We start from the raw sequence: 20,935 nt of genomic DNA on the forward strand, positions 1-20,935 counted from the left end.
CTCTAGAAAGGGCCCTAGCAGAGCTAAAGAGATTAAGTTTCTATAACACACAGGGAAGGTGAGACAGGGAATATAGAAGGCAAGACAGAAATTACTGCAAAACACATAACAGGAGTTCACAAGCTGTGTGCTTTGTGAGCCATCCTGGGAACTGGCACGTATGCGTCGCCTTGTTTGTCAGATCAACTCCTATCATGCTCAAAAAGCAAGAGTCAGGCATCCCTTTCAGTCCAGCAATTCAATTAAATACTTCCTAGTGACTGAAGTTATGATTCTTTATTCTCCACTATTATGAAGTCACTCCACACAGTTTGATGTTGAAAGTAAAAAATCACTAAAACCTTGTCATACCGAGGAGAAAATTTAAACATCTAATACTGCCACTAACAATGCCTTCTTGGCTGGTGTTTTGTAAGTTGCTAGACACAAGTCGAAAGCCTAGCATAACTATCTAGGGTGAATCAGGGACGACCAATTTAGACCTTCTTCCTGCTCAGACATGTACTGTAATGCATGAAGATTTTCTGGACAGGCCTCCAAAACTTCAGGTTCCCCTACTCTCTGGGACTTACAAGGCAGACAAATCAAGATAAAATGGATCCATAATACTGTAGTGTCCTACTAGCTAGGGATAGAATAGAGCACATGAGCAACAAACTGCAAAACCAAATAACACAACATTTGAGCATAAATCCTAATCAGAAGTAAACAACGGAAACTAACAGATTGCTTTAATCCTAGACAGGCTTCTTTCAAGGCTGTTCAGCAAAATAAACTCAATAGGGTTGAAGTTTGAGACACTTCTATCTTGGAAACTCTGTAACAGCCTCCCAGGTTGAGAGAATGGTCTTCAACTACTTACTGGGCCTTTCTCAGTGCAATAGCACTGATGAAATCTTTCCCTGAATCCAGGTTTACCATAAGTGATGACTGGGGAGAAGAGATTTGTTTTAAAAGTTTGCTATAAAGATAATTACCCCATGGTAAAGGTTTGCAGCCATCAGGTCACAGAGATGTGAGGGAAATAAAGATCTTTGAGGCACCTTGGAAATCAGAGACTGTTGGTTCCTCACATTTGCATGATTTCCTGCAGCCCCATTTTTATTAAGTCTTTATTTTTAGATCATTTTGTTGTCATCTTTTACTCACTTCACATTTTTGTACAGGACAAAAGACTCAGAGCAGAGGAGCACCATTTCTGTTTCACATGAGGTAAACACCCTGCAGGTCCTCACTCAAATACATGACGTTCTGTAATACATCTGTGTGCTGCATGACAAAAAAAGTCTAAGTTCAAGGTTATTAAAGGCACTCTATGTCTCATGTACTGTAAGGTGTCCAGACAAACCCAGAATTTACATTTCAGAGCAGGAACCAAAGAGAATAACACATGTCAAAGAATTAAAATATTTGATTTTGAACACATTTCATTTCAGATACAGGAGCATGCCTTAAGTCAGAGGCACAAGCATTACAAGGATGTACCAAGACTAAGATGGCATGGTTCTGCTTTCTAGCATTAACATTGAAAATTTCATGTGAAAGACCTTTTGAAATATGACTGCTCCTTTTACACTTATCAAAAAGGAGTACATGAGTTGAGGAATGTTAAAAAAATGGGAGTAAGTTGTTCAAAATTAAATATGTGTTAAAGGGTAAAATCTAACTAGGAAAATAACAGTCCTTCCATACCATTTATTTCACAGTAGCATGTGAAAAGCTATACACTCATGTATATATACAAGTATATATATCTGGGCTTTCACAGTGACTCAGAGCTCTGCAAATACATCTGTCCCAAACCAGTTGTAAAAACTGTTTGAGAGCAGATTCACTATTTCTGTTTACTCATTCGCCAAGTAAAAGGATCTTGACAAGCAAGTAAATTCCTTTAAAATTGTAATACTGCTTAGGATCAACAGTCAGATTCCAGACTCTTATGCATTTGCTTTACATTTTCACAAATCGGAAGCAGAGTGGCCATGTCAGTGTTATGCTCTGTGTAACTAAGTGTTAATACTCACTTTGACAGGCAGGATTACTCTCTGTTGACACACTGAAAAATGCTCACAAACTCCATGACTCAAACATTATCAGATATGGAAGTGGTAATAGCACAGAGGAGGTGTGAAAGTGGAGGCAGATATGAGCACCAAATTAGCAAGTTTTTATTATTAGCAGCTGTCTCCAGGCATTGCTTAGACTATCTGAAGAATCAGTATGAACTAACACTAAAAAATGTGCATGAACAATTGACTGTAAAGATGTGAACTGAAGGAACACAGAAAAGCGTATCAGTAGTAGCATATCAAAAAATGTCAGGAAACTGGGTTACAGAAGAAAAAGCCGCATAAATCGTTCTCCACCCAATTCAGTAATTTTTAGCAGGCAATACAGGCTGCTGGTACCTTGTTTAACATAAATAACAGGGAATGCTCATAGGGCACTGCCATCTGCCAGCAGCTGTCACTGAAAACCGAACACGGGGAACAAGGAGCAGTTAGCAGCACCCTGCCTCCAGAAGCAAACAAAATTCAGAAGAAATAGGAATAAAGTGTGGGGGGAAAAAATGTCTTATCAAATCCCTAAAACCAAATTCTATGCTCCATGTGTAGATAAATCTTCAGCATTTCTGGAGTAGACAAGTACCAGTTAGAGCTTGAAGGTCTGCTGGATCACTTCATTCCTTTCATAAGCAGGAGTGCTGAAGTCCTGTATACTTGCAGGTACCACAGAAGTAAGAGATTTCTGCCTAGGGATGCAGATGTGGCCAACTGCTTTACCAGGTATCAGTTTATTCAGAGAGAAAAAGGTTTGGGGCCTCCCAAAACACGAGAGCATGATCAGCCTGGTTCATCTGAAGCTCACACATCAACCACTTACATCACTTGAGCCACCTGAATCGCTCACCTCCATTGCACAGCACTTACTTTAATTTCAAGTGGCAAGAATTAGACTGGAACCGAATGGCTCGGTTATACAATGGCTATTTACTGTTTGTACCGCTGTGGCAGCCTGCAGCAACGACTGACCAGCAGCATTCCAGTTCACTGGATATAGTGCATATCCTATCAGTTCCCTGGATGTTGCCAAACACTGAATCCATGCTTAGGAGACACAAGCTAGCTAGGGAAGCAAGCGTTGAGCCATTAACCTGCATGTGAACCAGCACCCAGGGTGCTTTCAGTCCAGCTAAACTAAGTCAGTTGAGCTAAAAAGATGATACTACACTCACGCTGCCCCTCTGGTGAGGGTCTATTCTCGGCATGATTTATTTTGAAGAGTCTGTGAAGGGATGAGAACAACTTTGTCTCCTGGCACTATGGAGAGGAATCTTAAGTCTCTTATGGAATTAAGGCATGAACTTCTCCTTACATGTCCCATTCTCATTTAGGCACCACAGATAACAAGCATAGCTCCTAATAACAAATGACTGAAAGGTCGACAAGCATCTTGGTAGAATAAAAAAAACCATAAATTAATCACAAACTAGAAAAGGGGACAGAACTTAGGAATTTAAACTTTCTAAATGAAAACTTTGAACTCAAAGCAATGACAATAAAGCAGCCTTAAGCCTGTTCAAGTCTCACTCCTGCAAATGCACCACCATGCTGGTAAATCATCTGGTTCTCTTTGGGAACCATCTGCGCTTGCCTTCACTTATAGAAGAATTAGCAAACTGAGGAACCGGCACATGTGAAGCACAGCACGCAACAGACAACTATAGACTGACTTTCAGCTTCACTCAGAGATTGAAAGTTAGTAAGATCAGGCTTTTGAACTGGGAAACATGAATTTCAATGCCACTTTTACCTACTGGCATCCACAAGAAATGAATGCTCCAATTAGTGTCATTTTGATCTGTTTGCCTTGCCTTTTTTCCCCATTAAAAGCTTCAAGGGCCCCTAGTATGCTTTTCCTCCACTTTACAAATTGGAGACTGAATTGATGAAGTCTCCACTGAAAAGCAGAACAGAGGAAATGCATCAGAGAACTTCCAGTCCCTCTTTTTTTTTTTTTTTTAATAGTAATTTTGTGGTTAAATATTAGAACCAGGGTCCTACTAATTCATCTGGAAATCCTCTCCCACTGACACAAAGAACCACTCATATTTCCTGCCTGGAATATGGGTGGGTTTGTTGACTTGAGGGTTGGTTCTTAGCCCCCTAGATTACACTTAAACCAGGCTTACTTAGTTTATTTTTGCAAATATATGAGGAAAGAAGGTCAAAAACTTTACTGAGACAAAGAAAATGCATTCAAACATCCTGAGCTACAAGAAATGTTTAGGCTGTCTAAATAGAGAACAGGAGTACAGAGCTCTATCTGCAAAATAAAGTTTAATATTACAAGTAAAGATTCAGAAGACTTCTAAAAATAGTATTTTGAAGAACAGCACAAAGATTAAATAGAACAAAATACAGCTCACCTACTAATTTGTAGCAAGTTGCTCCCCAGACAAACAATTAGAATATATCCATATTTAAATATCAAGTTTTAAGCTCTTAATATTAATATCAAAGAGCAATCTGCACCTTAATGCTTCACTGAAAATGATCCTGTGCAACTTGACACTCACACTGATGACAGACCAATAAAACTAGAGTGAAGTATTCTCACTGGTTCTAGTATAACACCAAATCAGCAGAAGATGTGCATTAAATGATACAGGCTGCCATTTATAGAAGTGCCTCTGTTGTGGCTTGCAGCCTTTTCATGCTGACATCAGGTTGTGCTGTTAGCTGAGGTCACATTTTCTTCTGCCTTTAGCCCTGTTACCACTCTTGATAAACTGAAGTGCTCAGTAACAGACAAACACACCATCTCAAATGACACTGGCAATCTGTGTCTTCAGCTTACTGACACACACAGCTATAAAGTACTGAGTAAAAGAAACACTGAATGAATCTGGAGGTCTTCAATACCCATTGAGTCCTATAGAAGGAAAAATAAAATAATGGCATAATTTAGGTTGAAAGGGGCCTCTGGATGTCAAGTGATCCAATTTCCTTCCGAAAGCTGGGCTGACAAAGTTGTATTGCTCAAGGCCTCATCCAGGCTAATTTTAAAAGTCTCCATGGATGGAGATCCTCTGGGCAACCTGTTCCAGTGTTTCATTCACTATCTTCAAAGTGAAAAAAAACATCATGGGGAAAAAAAACAAGCATTGGGCCATCCCCTCAGTTCCTGTAGTATGTGGAGTACTGGAACTTGCATAAAACTAACTGATAATCTCTTGATAAAAAGGATCTTATTTCTAATTCAGAGGTTTTCTGAAATTAGTGGTCTTACAGGTACAGAAAAGTCAGGATTCTAGCCCAAAAATTAAAAGATGAGCTGTTGATCACAGCTTTTTCCTGGTGTTCGTAGTGTGTGTTGTTTCACAGAAACCTCTTCCATGCCAAACCCAGCTGGTCAGACCATCGCTGGCCAAGGCTGCAGAGCACAGTCAAACATAGCCCAGGTGCATTCTCACCTCTAACTGGTACCATGCACCACGTTTCAGGGCATGTAAAATATGCTGGTTTAGATGCCTCTGTGATCCAGCCTTCCTGGGAAGAAGTTGGTGGAAAGGACCAAACCATTTCCCTGTAGACACACTGGAGGCCCTGAAGGAACGTCCCACTGCAGCTGATTGAGCACCTGCCCTCGTTTTTACAAAAGACACAGTATTTTGCACAGTCTGTCTCTGTCACAAAGCTCCCACTGCCCCAGTATCCTACTGCATCTCTCACATTCTCAGGCAGAGTGAACAGAGATCCTTATACTATGCTTCAATAAACAAGAAATAGTTTGGACAAAAATAGGGACAAGACTGCTTTAGAGCCCTTGATAATAAATAAGCTTCAGGGAGCAACATGAAAGGAAGCAGCAAGCAAGAAGCACAATGTGCATACAAAGACCCAGTACAGAATCTCTGGAGAAATCCCACTACAGTGAGAAGATCCAGCACATCAAAAAAAAACAGAAAAAAAAAAGACATCTAAGGAAAGCACTAGAGATAAGTATGGTGCTTCTTAAGGGGGAAGGGACAAAGAATAAGTTTCAGTGAGCTGGTGCATAAATATTTTGCCTGTGGAAGCTTGGGATCAGATCTTATTTAAGTCTCCAGTGAAAAGGAGCGTGATTGTCTCTCCACATCATAGAAGCTCCATGTGATTAGACATCTCTGCAGATTCAGCTCCTGCCCAGCACAGAGCTCAAACAGCAGGAATATAAATCAGAGGTGAAGTGCACTGGCAGAGCTGTAGCAGGAAGAAGTGTGCCCGGTCCTGCCTCTTCAGACTGGCTCCAGGATTGTCCCTGATCCCCAGAAAGAGCTGGGAGGAGGTCAGGGGGAGAAATATAAATGATAGAGAACAGAGTTAGGCCCTTTCTTCATAAAGCAGACCTAATTAGAAATGTCAGGTCTCATTATGAACCAGCACTTCACTAGACAGGAGCCCCATTACTCGAGAGAGATGTATGTGGAAGACGTGCATTTCTTAAAGATGTACCCACACCACAGCCAAAGGGAACAGTCTCATTACATGGGGGTAAAGGCAGCCCCAATGCTGCCAACTGCATAAAAAAAAACACCAGCAGAAGCAGTGCCAGCACTGTTTCATACCTAAAATTTCTATTTCCCCCTTCCTTCTGGAAGACTAGGAGCAGTCACGCCTCAAACACTCATACAAGGCTATTTATAACACAGTCTACCAGCAATTTACAAAGGGTCCAGTTTATTTCTCATTGAAATCATTAGAAAGAGTCCATTAATATCAAAGGGACCAGATCTGGAGCAAAAAAAATTAGTGTAAACCTCTGCATTTCAGCATCCAAAACTCTCTTATCAAATCACTGTCCATCCTGGTCTCCAATGAAGTCCAGATATGTTTCATATTCCTTAGACATCAGTATCTGCATACAACACCAGACACTTCCATGTCAAGCATCTAAAGGACAGGTATTTATCTCTTCCTCTTTAGTGCATTGTTTGTGCCAAAATTCACCTGGCTTGACTCTGAAGGCCAACTGCAAAGCAGCAGCCATTAGCAGCTTTCCTCATGAAGATTTGTCTGCAGTGAGATCCCTGCAGGCCACACGCAGGGTGTAAACCAAGCCAGGATTATTCAGGGCTGTCTGCAGTTTTGGGGCTTCAGGGGAATAAACAAAAAAGAGACTCAAACTGCTTTTCACAATGCAACAAACGATTCCTTTGGCAGAGCAGCAGGGCAGAATTAATTCCTTCAGCAAGCAGAAGAAACCCAGTCATTATACAGTATTTGCTGTCTTAATACTACAAAAATAGGATGTTTTTACTTATTATAGCTTGGTTTTGTTCTATTTCACATCGCTATATCTGAGCTACAAACTAAATACTTCAGTCAAACATAACGGAGGAGGAAGGCAGCATAATGCCAGACCAGACAATGCATTAACTGTACTTCTCTCTGGAGTAACAAATCAGCACTTGTCTGCTACTGCATTTGGAAAAGGTCCTCTTCATGCCCCAAACTCACATGGCCATAACTGCAGTTTTTGTTCTACCACTGTATGTTAAAACTGGATACACCATCTGTTTTAGTACGTCTTTCTCAGAAATGGACAGCAATTGAATTCTAACTGGGACAGTGATTCTATGTAAGAACAGCCCAGAGCATTCATTTAAAAGTAGTACCAGGAGACTACTCTCAAGAACCCAGCACCCAGCCAGCACACAGAAAGGAGAAAGACCCCCACTTCTCTGCCACTTTTTGTGGAGACTGAAGTATTTGTGAGCCTCAGGTAAAAATTCCTGTGTCAAGAACAATTTCGTAATTCTTTCCATAACAGCAGAAAGCATGTGATACCTTCACTTGTACTCACTGAAGCACTTTCCTGTGCTCACCCAACAAGTGTTGAAGTCACAATGTGTGAAACACAAACATGACCCTAATAAGCTTCATGAATCTGCAGAGTATACAGCTATGGGATACTTTTTACTCACACCAGGTTGCCCTTTAGCGTGCCAGCCAGCCTTCCTTTAGGATAGTCAAATAACTTGTACTCCCATCTCTCTCAGGGAACTGTTGAGAATTAAAAGGCTGACCTAAAATCACTGCTATATTCACAGTGATCAATACGTGTGTGCACGGGCATGTGTATGAACCATCCTATTGATAAACTTGCCCCTGGAAGATTGTGTGTACAGTAAATGACAAAGCTAAGCGATCAAGACTATTATATTTAGAGTTAGTCCTTTCATGGGAAAATGTCACCAGATTTAATATTGTTCCGGCTTTGATCCCTAAACTCTTTCTAACAGAAGACCTACAAAGGAGAGCCAGCTGGGCAAAGCAGTACAGAAGATACCAGGAAACTGGTCCAGAGATTTTAAAGAATGACCACTGCAGATTTGAGGCTTTGTTTCACAGGTGAAAACAACCTGACACCAAAACACATGAAAGAAATGGGAGGAAAAGACCATAGCAAAGAAAACAGCAACTACAAAGGATTCCTGAACTGTGATCACCTCTGCAGCTGTACCAGATGTTACTGCAGTTTCCATGGGAAGTGTGTAGGATTTTTTTCATTCTAATTCTTTATGAACACTGGACTGGAGATTCATCCTTGCAATGTGTTCCAACTTGCATGTACTCTCTAAGACAACCACTGAGGTCACTCAGATCCACATGGTACTTTTACCAAAGAGGAAGAAGAAGATCAGGTCCCGCATGAAAAATTTCATTCCAGATGTGCAGGATATTCACGCATTTAACTTCCATTAAGTGTTAATGGAATGGTGCACGTTAATCTTTCGCTCACAACCTCCCCACTGAACAGCAGCATCTTGTCCTTAAGCTGCCCACTCCTTTAGCCTGTATTTTATGCACATCTGTTAGTGATGTTAGTAGCAACATGATTCTGCTTAGTTACACAAAAACTTTGCCAAAATAGCATTTGTGTGTTCATATAAAACCATCAGGTTTAGGGAAGTGATGAGACACACACAACCAAAGTAACTCTGGTCTAACACTTCTTTGCAAGGAAATGCTGCACTCAAGGTACTTTGGATTCAATCCAGAACACACAATAGCACTAACAACTTACACACTTACTTTTCTTCTGACATTTGCAACTACCACAGTTCAGCAGTGGTGACCTGGAGGTCAGACATTTCCCAACAGATAAGAGCAGCTGGACTACTACCCCAGGCTCTTCATTCCACCAGCTGATCCTATAAATTTGAGAAGTTCCCAGCGTGATGAAATCATCATGCTTCATTGACAACAAAATACATGCTTGTTTTCTTTAATAAGCAATTAAATACATTAATTATTCAACACAATTCCAACTTTTATTAAAATAATGGATTATTCTCAACTCCTCTTTTGACCTGGACAGGAGGAGCCAGAATGAAAAGGTCTCTCAGCTGTAGATGGTGACACTATCCACTGACAGGTGATGCAGTTCAGAGAAGGAGGACCAGCCTATATGGTTTCTGTGTTTATTTCCTGGAGTTGGGAGGCGTTTACTGACAGTGAACAAGGAACGCTTCACACATGCATCCACTGCCTCCTCTGAAAATACATGCAATAATTGCCTTGGAAAACATAATATTCCAAAAGGATATTCCAAGCCCCTAAAATGAAGAACTGTGCATAGAAATGGCATGTGCTGTAACATGTAGTATCCGTTCCACAGCATTCAATTTGCCCAAGTGATTTCTACCTTCTGTTACATAAAAAGCTGCCAGTTAACTCGCACCTTGACGCTGTAAATATCAATACAAAACCAAGGTCTATAAAATTCAGATACCCACAATCTCAGACTTCCTAAATTTAGTCTACTACATCGACACTGTAGTAAGGATTTCAACACGACAACAGGTACAGTGAATGGAGAGAAAAGGGGAAAGAAAAATGATGCAGCTTTTGCAAAGATGGCTAACAAAAATCACCTCCTCTGAAAGCTAAGATAAAAAGCACAGGCTACTTACATATCAAAAATAAATGCAATATATGCCTCTATCCTGTAAATTATTCTTCACAGGTGAATAGACACAGATGTCCTCTGCCTTTCCATTTCACCTAATCTCCTCCAGCCTCACTGACTACCACAGAATTCCTCCGTTACAGAAATGCAGTTAAAATATAAAAATGCAGGGGAAAACACTGATTCTCCATATGGTACATTCTTGGAACTGTGGTTCCAATTCAGAAGTACTCATAACCAATTTAAATAATCTTCCCAACTAATTTTGCAAAAGGCAACAGCTAGGAAATTAAAGTCTCAGTGATCACTCAAAAACATCACAGACTAGGAAGGGTTTCTGAAAATACCTGTCTTTCACCTCTCACAACCTGTTCCGTTCCCTTATATATGCACACATCCTCTTCCTTCACCCCATCAAACAGATCATTTATCATATTTTATAGAACTTAAACTAAGCTTGATGCCACCAGGCTATAGATGCTTCCAGGCTGTTTTTTTTAAAGTTCCACTTTTACTGCAAGACTGCTTCAGTCTCGTCACACCGTTAAAAAGAAACAGAACAGTCAAATATTCAGACACTAACAAATAAACACACCCATCCCAGTGGCACATTCATTAACACCCACCTTTGCCTGTAGTCATTCTCTGCAGTGCCTGGGAGATCCTGGGGAAGGGCACTGTGCTCCGGGAGCAGCCCCACAGTACATGTCTCTCAGCAACTTAACCAGCAGCAAACTCGCCACCCTCCTACACCACTTCGCTGTGTGACCTAGCAGGCGATTGCCACCTCTCCTCCAAAATAAAAGCCTGCTCAGCATTCAGTTGAGCTCTATGTGTCCTCCTGTGCCTGCTTGCTCACACCCCTCCCTTCTACATTTCAGAGTTTAAGATCCAAGAGGCAGCAATATACTTATTTACAAAGCTGCTAGAAAGGGAGCAGAGCTCATCTTGTCCATTTATACCTTCCACAAGGATGTACTCTCAGTTAATGGTGCTCACTCAAATATCAGACATTACTGCTCTCTCAGGTCTCATACAGGTGAAGGGGCATTTACTTGTTTTTTTTCATGCCATAAGAATGCTGACTCAATGAAATGAATTTTCTTTTTCTTGAAAACTGAAAACCGTATTCAGAGAACAAGCCATAATGGAATTTAAATTGCGCAAGGAGGAATGAATGCAGAAAAGCACAATGCAGCATTTAGTGGTTTGAAATCCCTCTGTGTTACCACAGACAGTTGTCCCTCCTTCCAGTCCGCAACTCTGCTACTTGGATGTGTGTTGACAAACAAACAATATCCCACCCCCAGATGCATGGCAATACTTGGCAAATGTGGGTGATTTTCCTTCATATAATAAATATCAAAATAGCATTTAATTACTCAACTTTATTACTAGCAAAACACAGGAATCTAAAATAGTTCTAGTTTCCATCTAACTGACTCCAAGTTCTCAACTGCCTAAACAGAATTCACTTAGCAAATAGCATATTTATCTAATACATTATCTCAAATACAGATGTAGTTCTACTGAAAAGTAGCACTGCTCCTTCTTCATACGTTTTCAGTAACTGCAATTATCACATCTTCTATTTTAGCACTATTTTAATTAACTTGCTCACTCTTAGAACACACATTCATACAGTCAGCTACCAAAACTGCATCCTCCTCTCACCTTACTCCGTGCAAGCATCCACGGGGGAGAGATCTCAACTCTAGAATTCTGACTATAAGATCTCCTGCTTTGATTCCCTTGCAGCCCAAGACCACTACCACCTCCACTGTCCCTAAATCTTGCTCTCCCAAGTCAAAATTCATCACCAATAAGAAAGTTCGATCCCCTCCCTTCCCACAGGCACACCACTGCAGTACCCCTGCACACATAAATATAGAAGTATCTCCCAAAACTGTGTGACCTATATAAAAAAAAAAAAAAGATTTACATCAAAGAACATCATATTAAGATATCACAATGATCAAAAGCATAAAAAACACCCCAAAACATTTTGACTACTGAAAGCTTTGGTTTGGGTCATCGATTGCTATCAGCCTGTGTCTCTCAGCAGATCATTTATTTTATTATTAATCTGTATTGAAACTTTATTATAAAGCTTTCTGGAGTCGTGGTCTGATCCAAAGTCAACTCCAATCCATAGAAAACCTGTACACTTTATGTTAAGGTCCTTCCAGATAATACCAAGGAAATTCATGCAGCATGAATTTCTAGGAGTCTGTGTCCAATAGTCTCTCTCTCTGTATCACATCCAACTCAAGATCATCACACAGCGCCACATGAAGACAGCAGCTGACTAGCTGGCAATTATTGGCTCTTTCATGCTGAAAATGTATTTGTCCCAGGGGAATAAGGCATCTGCATAATTAGCAAAAGCAGTTACACAGAAAATAATTAGCTTGCTGAAAGCCCAAAGGGGGAAAAACTATAATTTTTGCTTCAAGAGGCTGACTAATTATATGCCAAATAACAAAACAGAGATGCATTGAGAATCATCGAGAAATCCAGCATGGATTTTAACTTCATATTCTAGCTATAAGGGCTGCTGGTAGCCTAGCAACAAGCAGCATACTTGGGCATGCCAAAACCTCCCTCTGTCTTAATGAAACACCTCAGACTACTCTGCAAACCTCCCCCACCCCACTATGCATTTGATTCTTGTATTACTAAGTGATAAAAACAATGCCTAGCCAAAAAAATAAACAATTCAAGATACACTCAAAGAAGGATTCACGGATCACAACACAGAAAAATAAATACAAAACACAAATTGTTTTCAGAGACTTGAAATTCACAATCTGATTAGAGTTCATTTATTACATTTATTCTTTGGATTATGAAAATGTTCTATTATTTTAAGCACCTTTTCTGGTAGTCTAAGTAAGATTTCTGTTTGTTTGTGTCTTGGGAACCATCAGATAGGAACTCTTTAACAACTTACAGCAACTCCCTTATCTCCAAAACACTCCTGATATACAAACAGTGCTGCTGCAATTGCTTTCTTTTACTTGAATCCTCAGTGAACCAGTAGAGGAAACTGTTATCCCAAACTGTAGTCTCGTCTCAGAGCCAAGAGACCAGTTTTCACCATATTCCACCATTCCAGAAGCGACATTTGCTTTCTCACCTGTCCAGTTCTGCGATAAAACAGGTTGGACAACCCCTTTCAAGTCTCACTGTAATTAGCACAACTCCACTGCTCAGTTATGAGTGACCCTTCAGCCAACACCTTGTTCTTGGCTACCCACCAGAAAAGCACAGACTCATTCACCCATACAACCACTCTGCCAGACTCAAAGGGTTAACAAAACTAAGAGCTATTTCCACTATTTCCTGGGAAAGGCAGATCTTTTGGATGTGCAATATTTATCATCACCTTCCCTGGTGACTCTGACAACTGCTGAAAGTGTCACCCTTGTTCAAAAGCTGCAGAAGGTGTCAGGGACACAAGAAACCTGACAAACTTAGCTTGTCTTCAGGCCATAATAAACTTGTGACCACGGGTGAAGATAAGCCTCCTTCGCTGGCTTTACACAACCTCACCAAGGTAAACTGAAAGTTGCACAGAGCTGTTGACACATTAGATATGATGAGCATGTGTGCTGTGTTTGTGCTATGCTTGGAGGGCAAGGAAGAAACAAACCAGCCTATGGCAGTACAGGAAACTGAACCCTCCCCTCAAACACACATACAAAATATATTAATAAGTAATGGTGTCAAATGAGAACTGCTTTAACTCTGCAACTACAGACTTCTTCATTGCTAGGGAAGATGAAAAGGTTCTGGCAGAGCAATAGGAGATCCTATCCTTTGCTCTCTTTGACCCCTTAACACTCCTCTGCTCTCACCATCTCCTTTTTCCCCAGGCTACTTTTTGGTCTCAATGTCCACACAAGAGATTTAATGGAGCAGAGACTCCAAGGACTGCATCCAGCCACAGCACAAGCAAGAACAGAGAGACACCAGAGGATCAGGTTTAGCAGGCTGAGGAAGACAGGAGTACTTGTGTCTGGAAGTACTAAAAGCCTGTCAGTGGAGTCAAGGACACGAGATGGGGATCATACGGTTTCGGGCACTCGATGCACAAAAAAGTTAAATCTTCAAATTCACCAAAACAGTGAAAAAGGGGTATAAAAGAAAAAACAGTTTCCAATGAAGTCTAAAAGTAGAAGTTCTGATACCCGGATGCTTTAGATAAGCAATATGTCTTACCACAGATAGCAAGTCTGTCTCATCAAACTCCAAACAACAGCAACATCCACAGTACAATGATGCATCAAATTGCTTTTGTTTTTTTTTTTGAAAGCCCTTCTGTTTCACTGCCAGTAAAAAATTCTGCCTTGGCCCAGCCAAGTGGAAAGCAGAGAAGCTGAGTCAGCATTAAGCTTGTTTCACTTGGGATTTCCGAGCAATCACCTGGAGGTTGTGAACCTTAAGAAGTTTGATAAGGGATTAAATATTTACTTCCCCCCCCTTTTAAACAAGTACAAGGACACTTGTTTCTCAACTGCACTTTTTTACCCCTGTAAGTCTCATCTCCCTGTACAGACAAAATTTTCCCACATTATGCAAAGGCATAATTTTAACCCATTCCATTTGAGGAACCTGCACTAGGTCTTCATTGTTCGCAAACATACAAGAGAATATCACATCACATTTCTGAATAATCCAAATTATAACTTCAGGATTTTCAAATAAGTTGTTTTTATTATTTCCTGCAGGGATGAAGTTTACTGTATTTAAAAATGGATATGGAAAGAAGAATTGTGCCTAGAAGTGAAAAAGATATTTTTTCCAATTAAAAACAGCAAAGACCTCTCTGCTCTCTTGGCTTCTGAGAACATGGTGGGAATGACCAGGGACATCACCTCTCCTGCTCTTGGCCTTGCAGAGGGTGTGAGCTTGATAGGAACCTGCAGTTCTGAACTCAGGTTCTTCATCTCTGCTCTACTCAGCTGTTGGCAGAAGGATGAATTTCCTCACCAAGAATTCTCTCAAAAATCTATTCCTAAACCTATTAAGATTACTTCCTAACTCATAAGCTTATCAATATGAAAAACAGTAATAAACACTTGTTAGTAAAGTAAGCAAATTACTAGCGAAAATTGCAAAAAACACCAGAAGAAAATAGAAGTACTTCTACTCACCACCTGAACTCTGGATCATGTTTCCAGATTTTTGGACCTCATCGAATTTTGTAAAAATTACATTCAACCTGTTTGAAAGTTAAAGGAATGCACAATGAACAACTGAATTTAATTTTTAGGAATATTAGAATCATAGAATCACTAAGGTTGGAAGAGACCTCTAAGATCATTGAGTCCAACCTTTAACCCAGCACCATTGTGTTCACTTCTAAACCATGTCCTGAAGTGCCACATCCACATAGCTTTTGAACACTTCCAGGGATGGTGATTCCACCACTTCCCTGGGCAGCTATCTTCTAACATCTCAAGATATTATCAGACAAATTTGGCTTTATTCAGTTCATTGGGAGCACAGTCGAAAATGTCAGTGTGGAAAGAAATTATTTTAAAATCAAAAAAAAAAAGTCATTAGAACTCATTAGAAAAACTAAGAAGCAACTGATATTACAGAGGTGTAAGAGATATAACTGGAAATATTACATTACTGAAGATGTGACATGGCTAATTGTAAATGCGTTTCCAGTTCATCACCACTTTGCCTGTCTTAACTATCTGCAGAAATACCACAAGACACACCCCTAAAAAACAACTTCACACAACATTTGTCTTTGGCTCTGACACTTTTCCATTTATGTGACAGGCCTGGTGGAGCAGAAGATCCCTATCACCTCTCATTATCCCTTTCCAGACAGTTTATTACTTTGAGCCACATTATGGAAGCAGATGTTTTCACTGGAGAACAAGAGGCAACAGTGCTGCCTCCATCTGCATGCACTCCACCTCCAAAACCACCTCTTCTCCCCTCCCTCTGTTCCCTGACAAGCTGCCATCTCCTCCAGCCTCAGGTCTAACCATGCTCCACCCTGCGCACTGGAGGTAAGATGCAGAGCAGCTTTCTTAGCTGAAATGGCAGAGCAGAGGGACATGGCTTTGGTTTTGATGTAGGGTTGGCTGGGTTTTGTTTGGGTTTTTTATGGACTCTTTTTTGGTGGGTTTTTTTGTTTTGTTTATTTGGGGGTTTTTTTTAATAAAACCTTAAAACTGATTATTTTGACTGGGTTTTTTTGCATAAACACAGGCTACTTTTAAGCATCCTCCTTATACATGCAGAACATATAGGAAAAATCTTAAGTAATTTAATCATAAGTAAGTTAACTAAACACCTGTAATAATTTTAATGGCTTTCCAGATGTGGTGACATACTTGGGCAAAGGTACAGGACCCACGTTAAGTGAAACCTGAGTGTTTCTGAGACGAAGAAATATCAAACCCTGATCCCAGGAAAAGGTTCAATCACGCAGCTCCCAAAGCCTTCTAAAGGCAGGAAGGAAGGTAATAAAAAGAAAGCCAAAAACAGTGAAGACTTAAGGACGTTCTCAACTTACCGAGATTGTGGTAATCCTTTTTTACTGAGATCAGCCCTTACACGTTCACCAACATGTCTATAAATTTCCACGAGGCTGTTTATTGCTGCATCTCGAACCTGAATGAGAGAGATGAGAGAAATCAATCATCTTTACAATTTAAATAACTAAATCCCTGTCCTACCTTGGAGAACTAAATTTGCATATTTCTCAGTAACAACAGTTGCCACTATACATGTTACCACAGGGTTCATGAAGGAGCTTCCAACCCTGCATTTCACATATTAGCAGTATCAGCAGGTCTAATTTAATTGAAAAGGCAGTGAAGGCATAAGATGAAAGGTTTCATACACTGGGAGCCTGGTTGCCTTTGCCAAACTCCACCCACTGTGTGGAATAGGTACATTTACTGGATGAAAAAAGGAGAGAGACATGAATAGACCTTGTATTACTTGGACATTATAAAACAAACTGAATTTTAAATCTGTTTTACAAACTTATGTTTCTATGTTGATAACAAAACATGGAGAAAGGGAGAAGTAATCAGTCACCTGAGTCACCATTAATTTTGCATGTTTTCCAAACTGATTTGCAAGAAACTGCTGAGCACATCCTTCCCACCAGACAACAGAAGAGACATTGATTAAAGTGTCACCTTTCTATACTTAACCCCTTTCCTCCACCACACACAGCAGGCAGAGAAGGTAAATTATCTGTTCTGCCTGCAGAAACACCTACAAAGCTGTGCACTTCTGCTTCTCAAAAGATGGTCTGGCAGCTACCCATACACCTGCACACCTTGTGACTAGACATGGAATATCTTGTGGACACAAGCTAGAATTGCCTATAGGTGAGATTCAAAGGGCAAGCACATGTGCCCTGCTTCCTAGTCAAAAAAACCCTAAACACTTGACTCAATCTCAATTTTATTTTTGAGAAAATAATCAGAGTTTAAATACTGTTGTCACACCAGATGCACACTGGGTTATGCATTAGTTAAAAACAACAAAAGCACTCTTTCTGAAAAGAGCTGTAATGGAACAGCTCCCACATCCACAACAAAGGACTTGACCTGGATGTGTTTCTCTGTCCTCTCTCTCCAAGAGAGGGCAGCAGTGACCGGGCAGCAGGTCTCCCAGTGCTCAGGAGAAGGCACCAGCAGCGCAGCAGCCCTACGGGAGGCCAGGACCAGCCCCTGCGCCCGGACAGGCGCTGTTCCACCAGGAGTCACTTTGACAGCAATTGGTGTCTGATCAGTTCAGGCATGGGCTTTCTGGGGACAAGGAACGAGATCCAGCAGAAAGGGAGAGATCAGATCCATTATTTACCCCTGCAGCTGGATATGGGATAAGAAGCTGTGCCAGGTACAAGGAAGAGGCACTTCTGAGGGAAAACACCAACTTCCCAGTTCATTCAACAGCTCATCAATGGCAGGATCAAGGCATCTGGCTGTTCAACACATCCAAGCCCTAAACCCAGTATCCCCTTGAAGGGTAACAGCTTGCTTAGTCTCAGCTCAGAACCTGAGGACCCTGAATATTAAACTTCCTCAGAAACTTCTCAGAGTAATGAGTTTCTCCTCCTGCACTGGCACAAGCAGCAAGGGAAGGCTGTTTCACACTCAGTCCTCCTCTTCAGCAAGGGGTGGCCCTGACAGCCAGGGGAATATGGCCAACTCCCCAGAGCCAAGGAAAACCAATTCCCCAGTTTGACAGCCCACACCTCCTTTCAACTGAACACCCGCTCCAGACCTGGATCCCATTATGTGTCACTCATGCTGGCAGGGGAACCAACAGGGCTATTGAAAAACTGCTAGTACACATTACATAATATGGGTTTGAACTCTGCTTCCCCATCCCCCTTTTCTCACTAACCTCACATACTTCCATCTAATTTTAAGTAGGACAAAAGGCATATAGAAGGAACAAATTTTATTCAGCTTGTATTTTTATTTGGGTTGCACTGCTGATTTAAGGTCTCTACACCGCTTGTCTTCACTCCCTGTTGAGAACACTCCTGCACAGTTTCTGGCAGCACACATGGCCAGGCTGTCCAGCTGGTCCCATTTGCCCTCCCCGCCAAGACTGGTTGTTCTCTGAAGGTGAGGGGTGCTGCACCAAGCCCAGAGGGATTCTCACAGCCTCCCCTGTATTCAAGGCTGTAAGGCACAGGAGTTCCTTTCCCACAAAGGCTTCCTGCTCTGTTCATCTCGCCTGCAGATTCATGTTGTTCTGTTGAACTCTTGGAGTAATTGATATGCTGGTTTGGACATACTTCAAATCATACCTCTTCAAAAGCAGCAAAGGGCTCTTCATGCACAGCATTGTTCAGAGCTCACCACCAGCACAATGAGCTGATTTACCAGCCAGAACACATAGCCCTGATTACCCACAAGGCAATCAGCACAACCTTTAGACATGACTCACAGCAAAAGCTTACCTGGCTGTTTGGATCTCCAAGTAAGTTACATATATGTGGCACTATCTTACTCAGTGTTAAACTCTGAGCTCCAGATCTGGGAATGAAGAACAAAAGAGCACCACTGTGAATCACAGAGCAGGCTTGTGTACACAACACCGGCCTGCTGAAGGTTCTGACTTACGCATTGAGTGTTGCAATAAGGCAGAGGCAAATCCCTTCTCTTGTCCGAAAATTCTTGTGTTTGAATCCTCCCAGCATCCTGTCCCACACGTACTGTGGAAAACAGAAGAGAGAATGAGACAGGAAAAACAGACAGTGGGGGAAGAAACAGATTCTCTCTTGCAGCAGACATACACCATGCCATCTCTGGAGCTTAAATATAAGATTTAGGCCCATCCAAGAACAAAAGGACAAGAAGTAGCAAGACACTTTTAGCTCTGACTAATTCTTTGTTCTGTGCTGACTTCACAGTAACTCCCCACTACCTAAAACAATATTCATATTTACAGAAAGCAAGTACCTTCCAAAGACCCAGAACAACAACTCTGACATCCACCCAACACATCCCATTCCTGGGAAATCCACTGACACTCACACTCCCATGTGCATCCTGTCACGCAACAGCATTCTCAAGTGAAGCAAATATCTCATAACAAGGCGCAGGGAGATGAAGCCATTTCAGACAGAGCCACAGGCGAAAACCCTCTGACAGAAAAAAGTTTTCCTTTTTACACAGCCAGTCACTCACGCTGTAGAGGGCTGTCAAACATACCTGAGGGTTAGCAGCTTGTTCCATGATTTTCAGCAGCAAGGTCTGATCCTGCTCCCTCACAGAGTCCTTAGAATCTCCCAGCCTATCAAGTAAACTTGGCAGAACTGAGGAAAGAAAATAGAAACATCCAAATCCCTCAGGAAAAAACTGACACAGTGGCACAGCCCCTCTGCTCTCCCCCCACCCAACGGAGGAATCGGACCTGCTGCCCTTCAGTTGAGCCTGAAACCACCCAGAGCCTCCTGAGTGCTCTCCTGGGGAGAAACCAAGCTTTGCGTACAGCAGCCAAAGGGGATGCCAGCAGAGCACTGGGGACATTCATACACACCCTCACCTGTGCCAATCTGGGCCTTGAAGCGATCTTGTAAGCGGGACACTAGTGCGGAAATGATGTCAATGCCCAGGAGAACCACCTGCAGGGACAGGACAGATGGTGTTTTAGTGTGCATTACAGCTGTAATTGCTGCTCAATGCTAAATTCATACATATACATGTCCAGTGTACACAAATCATATACATAACCCTGCAGTATTTGCTGAAATTAACATTTGTAATTAATTGCAATTATTATAATTATAGTTAGAAAACAGTGTGCACTAAGAGCTGCTTAATTATTCACCAGCAGAAATTAAACCCAACGCTTTTATAACATAACTGAAACCCAGGGAAAGACACCTTGTTTGAGAGAAGCTTCAGGACAGGCTGCAGATCAGAAAACCCACTCTGATTAACTACATTTACTAGCCACAAAAAGATACATTACATACTGAATATACTGTGTAGCCTGTATATGAAACACATGACTACGCCCTGTAGACCTTGATCGTGCTGGTATGAGACATTTCTCTCTAAGTTCCTGGAGAAGCACTGAGGTTAGTCATGCCTGGAAGTGTTAGGTACAGCCAGGATTCTGAGGTGGTGCCACAGGGGCTGTCCCAGCACAGCTCAGCTCCCTGTACATACACCTAAGTGTACATATATACACATATACATACATGTCTATGCTGTCTGTACATACATACAAATGTGCACATATACACATTTTTTTATTTTTAGATTTTAAATTTTATTTTAAACTTTTTGCTGAGTTGGAAGGGACCCATCAGGATCATCGAGTCCAACTCCTGGCCCTGCACAGGACACTCCAAGAATCACACCACGTGCCTGACAGTGTCCAAACGCTTCCTGAACTCCTGTCAGGCTTGGTGCTGTGACCACTTCCCGAGGGAGCCTGTTCCACTGCCCGAGCACCCTGCTGGTGC

At 41.5% G+C, this 20,935-nt stretch overlaps 1 protein-coding gene across 38 annotated transcripts in view; it reads right to left on the minus strand.

Annotated features, from left to right (window-relative positions):
* Positions 1–20,935, minus strand: part of CLASP1 (cytoplasmic linker associated protein 1) — a 174,313-nt gene that overhangs the window by 106,441 nt on the left and 46,937 nt on the right. For 37 of the 38 annotated variants that reach the window (XM_064661379.1, XM_064661380.1, XM_064661381.1 and 34 more), the window contains exons 3-8: positions 20,008–20,086; positions 19,674–19,777; positions 19,083–19,174; positions 18,920–18,995; positions 16,502–16,599; positions 15,117–15,184 (exon numbers count right to left, since the gene is read on the minus strand). In XM_064661379.1, the coding sequence (XP_064517449.1) occupies positions 15,117–15,184; positions 16,502–16,599; positions 18,920–18,995; positions 19,083–19,174; positions 19,674–19,777; positions 20,008–20,086 (517 nt within the window). Of the gene's footprint in view, positions 1–10,583; positions 10,724–15,116; positions 15,185–16,501; positions 16,600–18,919; positions 18,996–19,082; positions 19,175–19,673; positions 19,778–20,007; positions 20,087–20,935 lie in introns of those variants that run through there. The other variant, XM_064661369.1, reaches the window with a different exon arrangement.

Source organism: Pseudopipra pipra, chromosome 7 (genome assembly GCF_036250125.1).
Source record: "Pseudopipra pipra isolate bDixPip1 chromosome 7, bDixPip1.hap1, whole genome shotgun sequence".
NCBI lineage: Eukaryota > Metazoa > Chordata > Aves > Passeriformes > Pipridae > Pseudopipra > Pseudopipra pipra.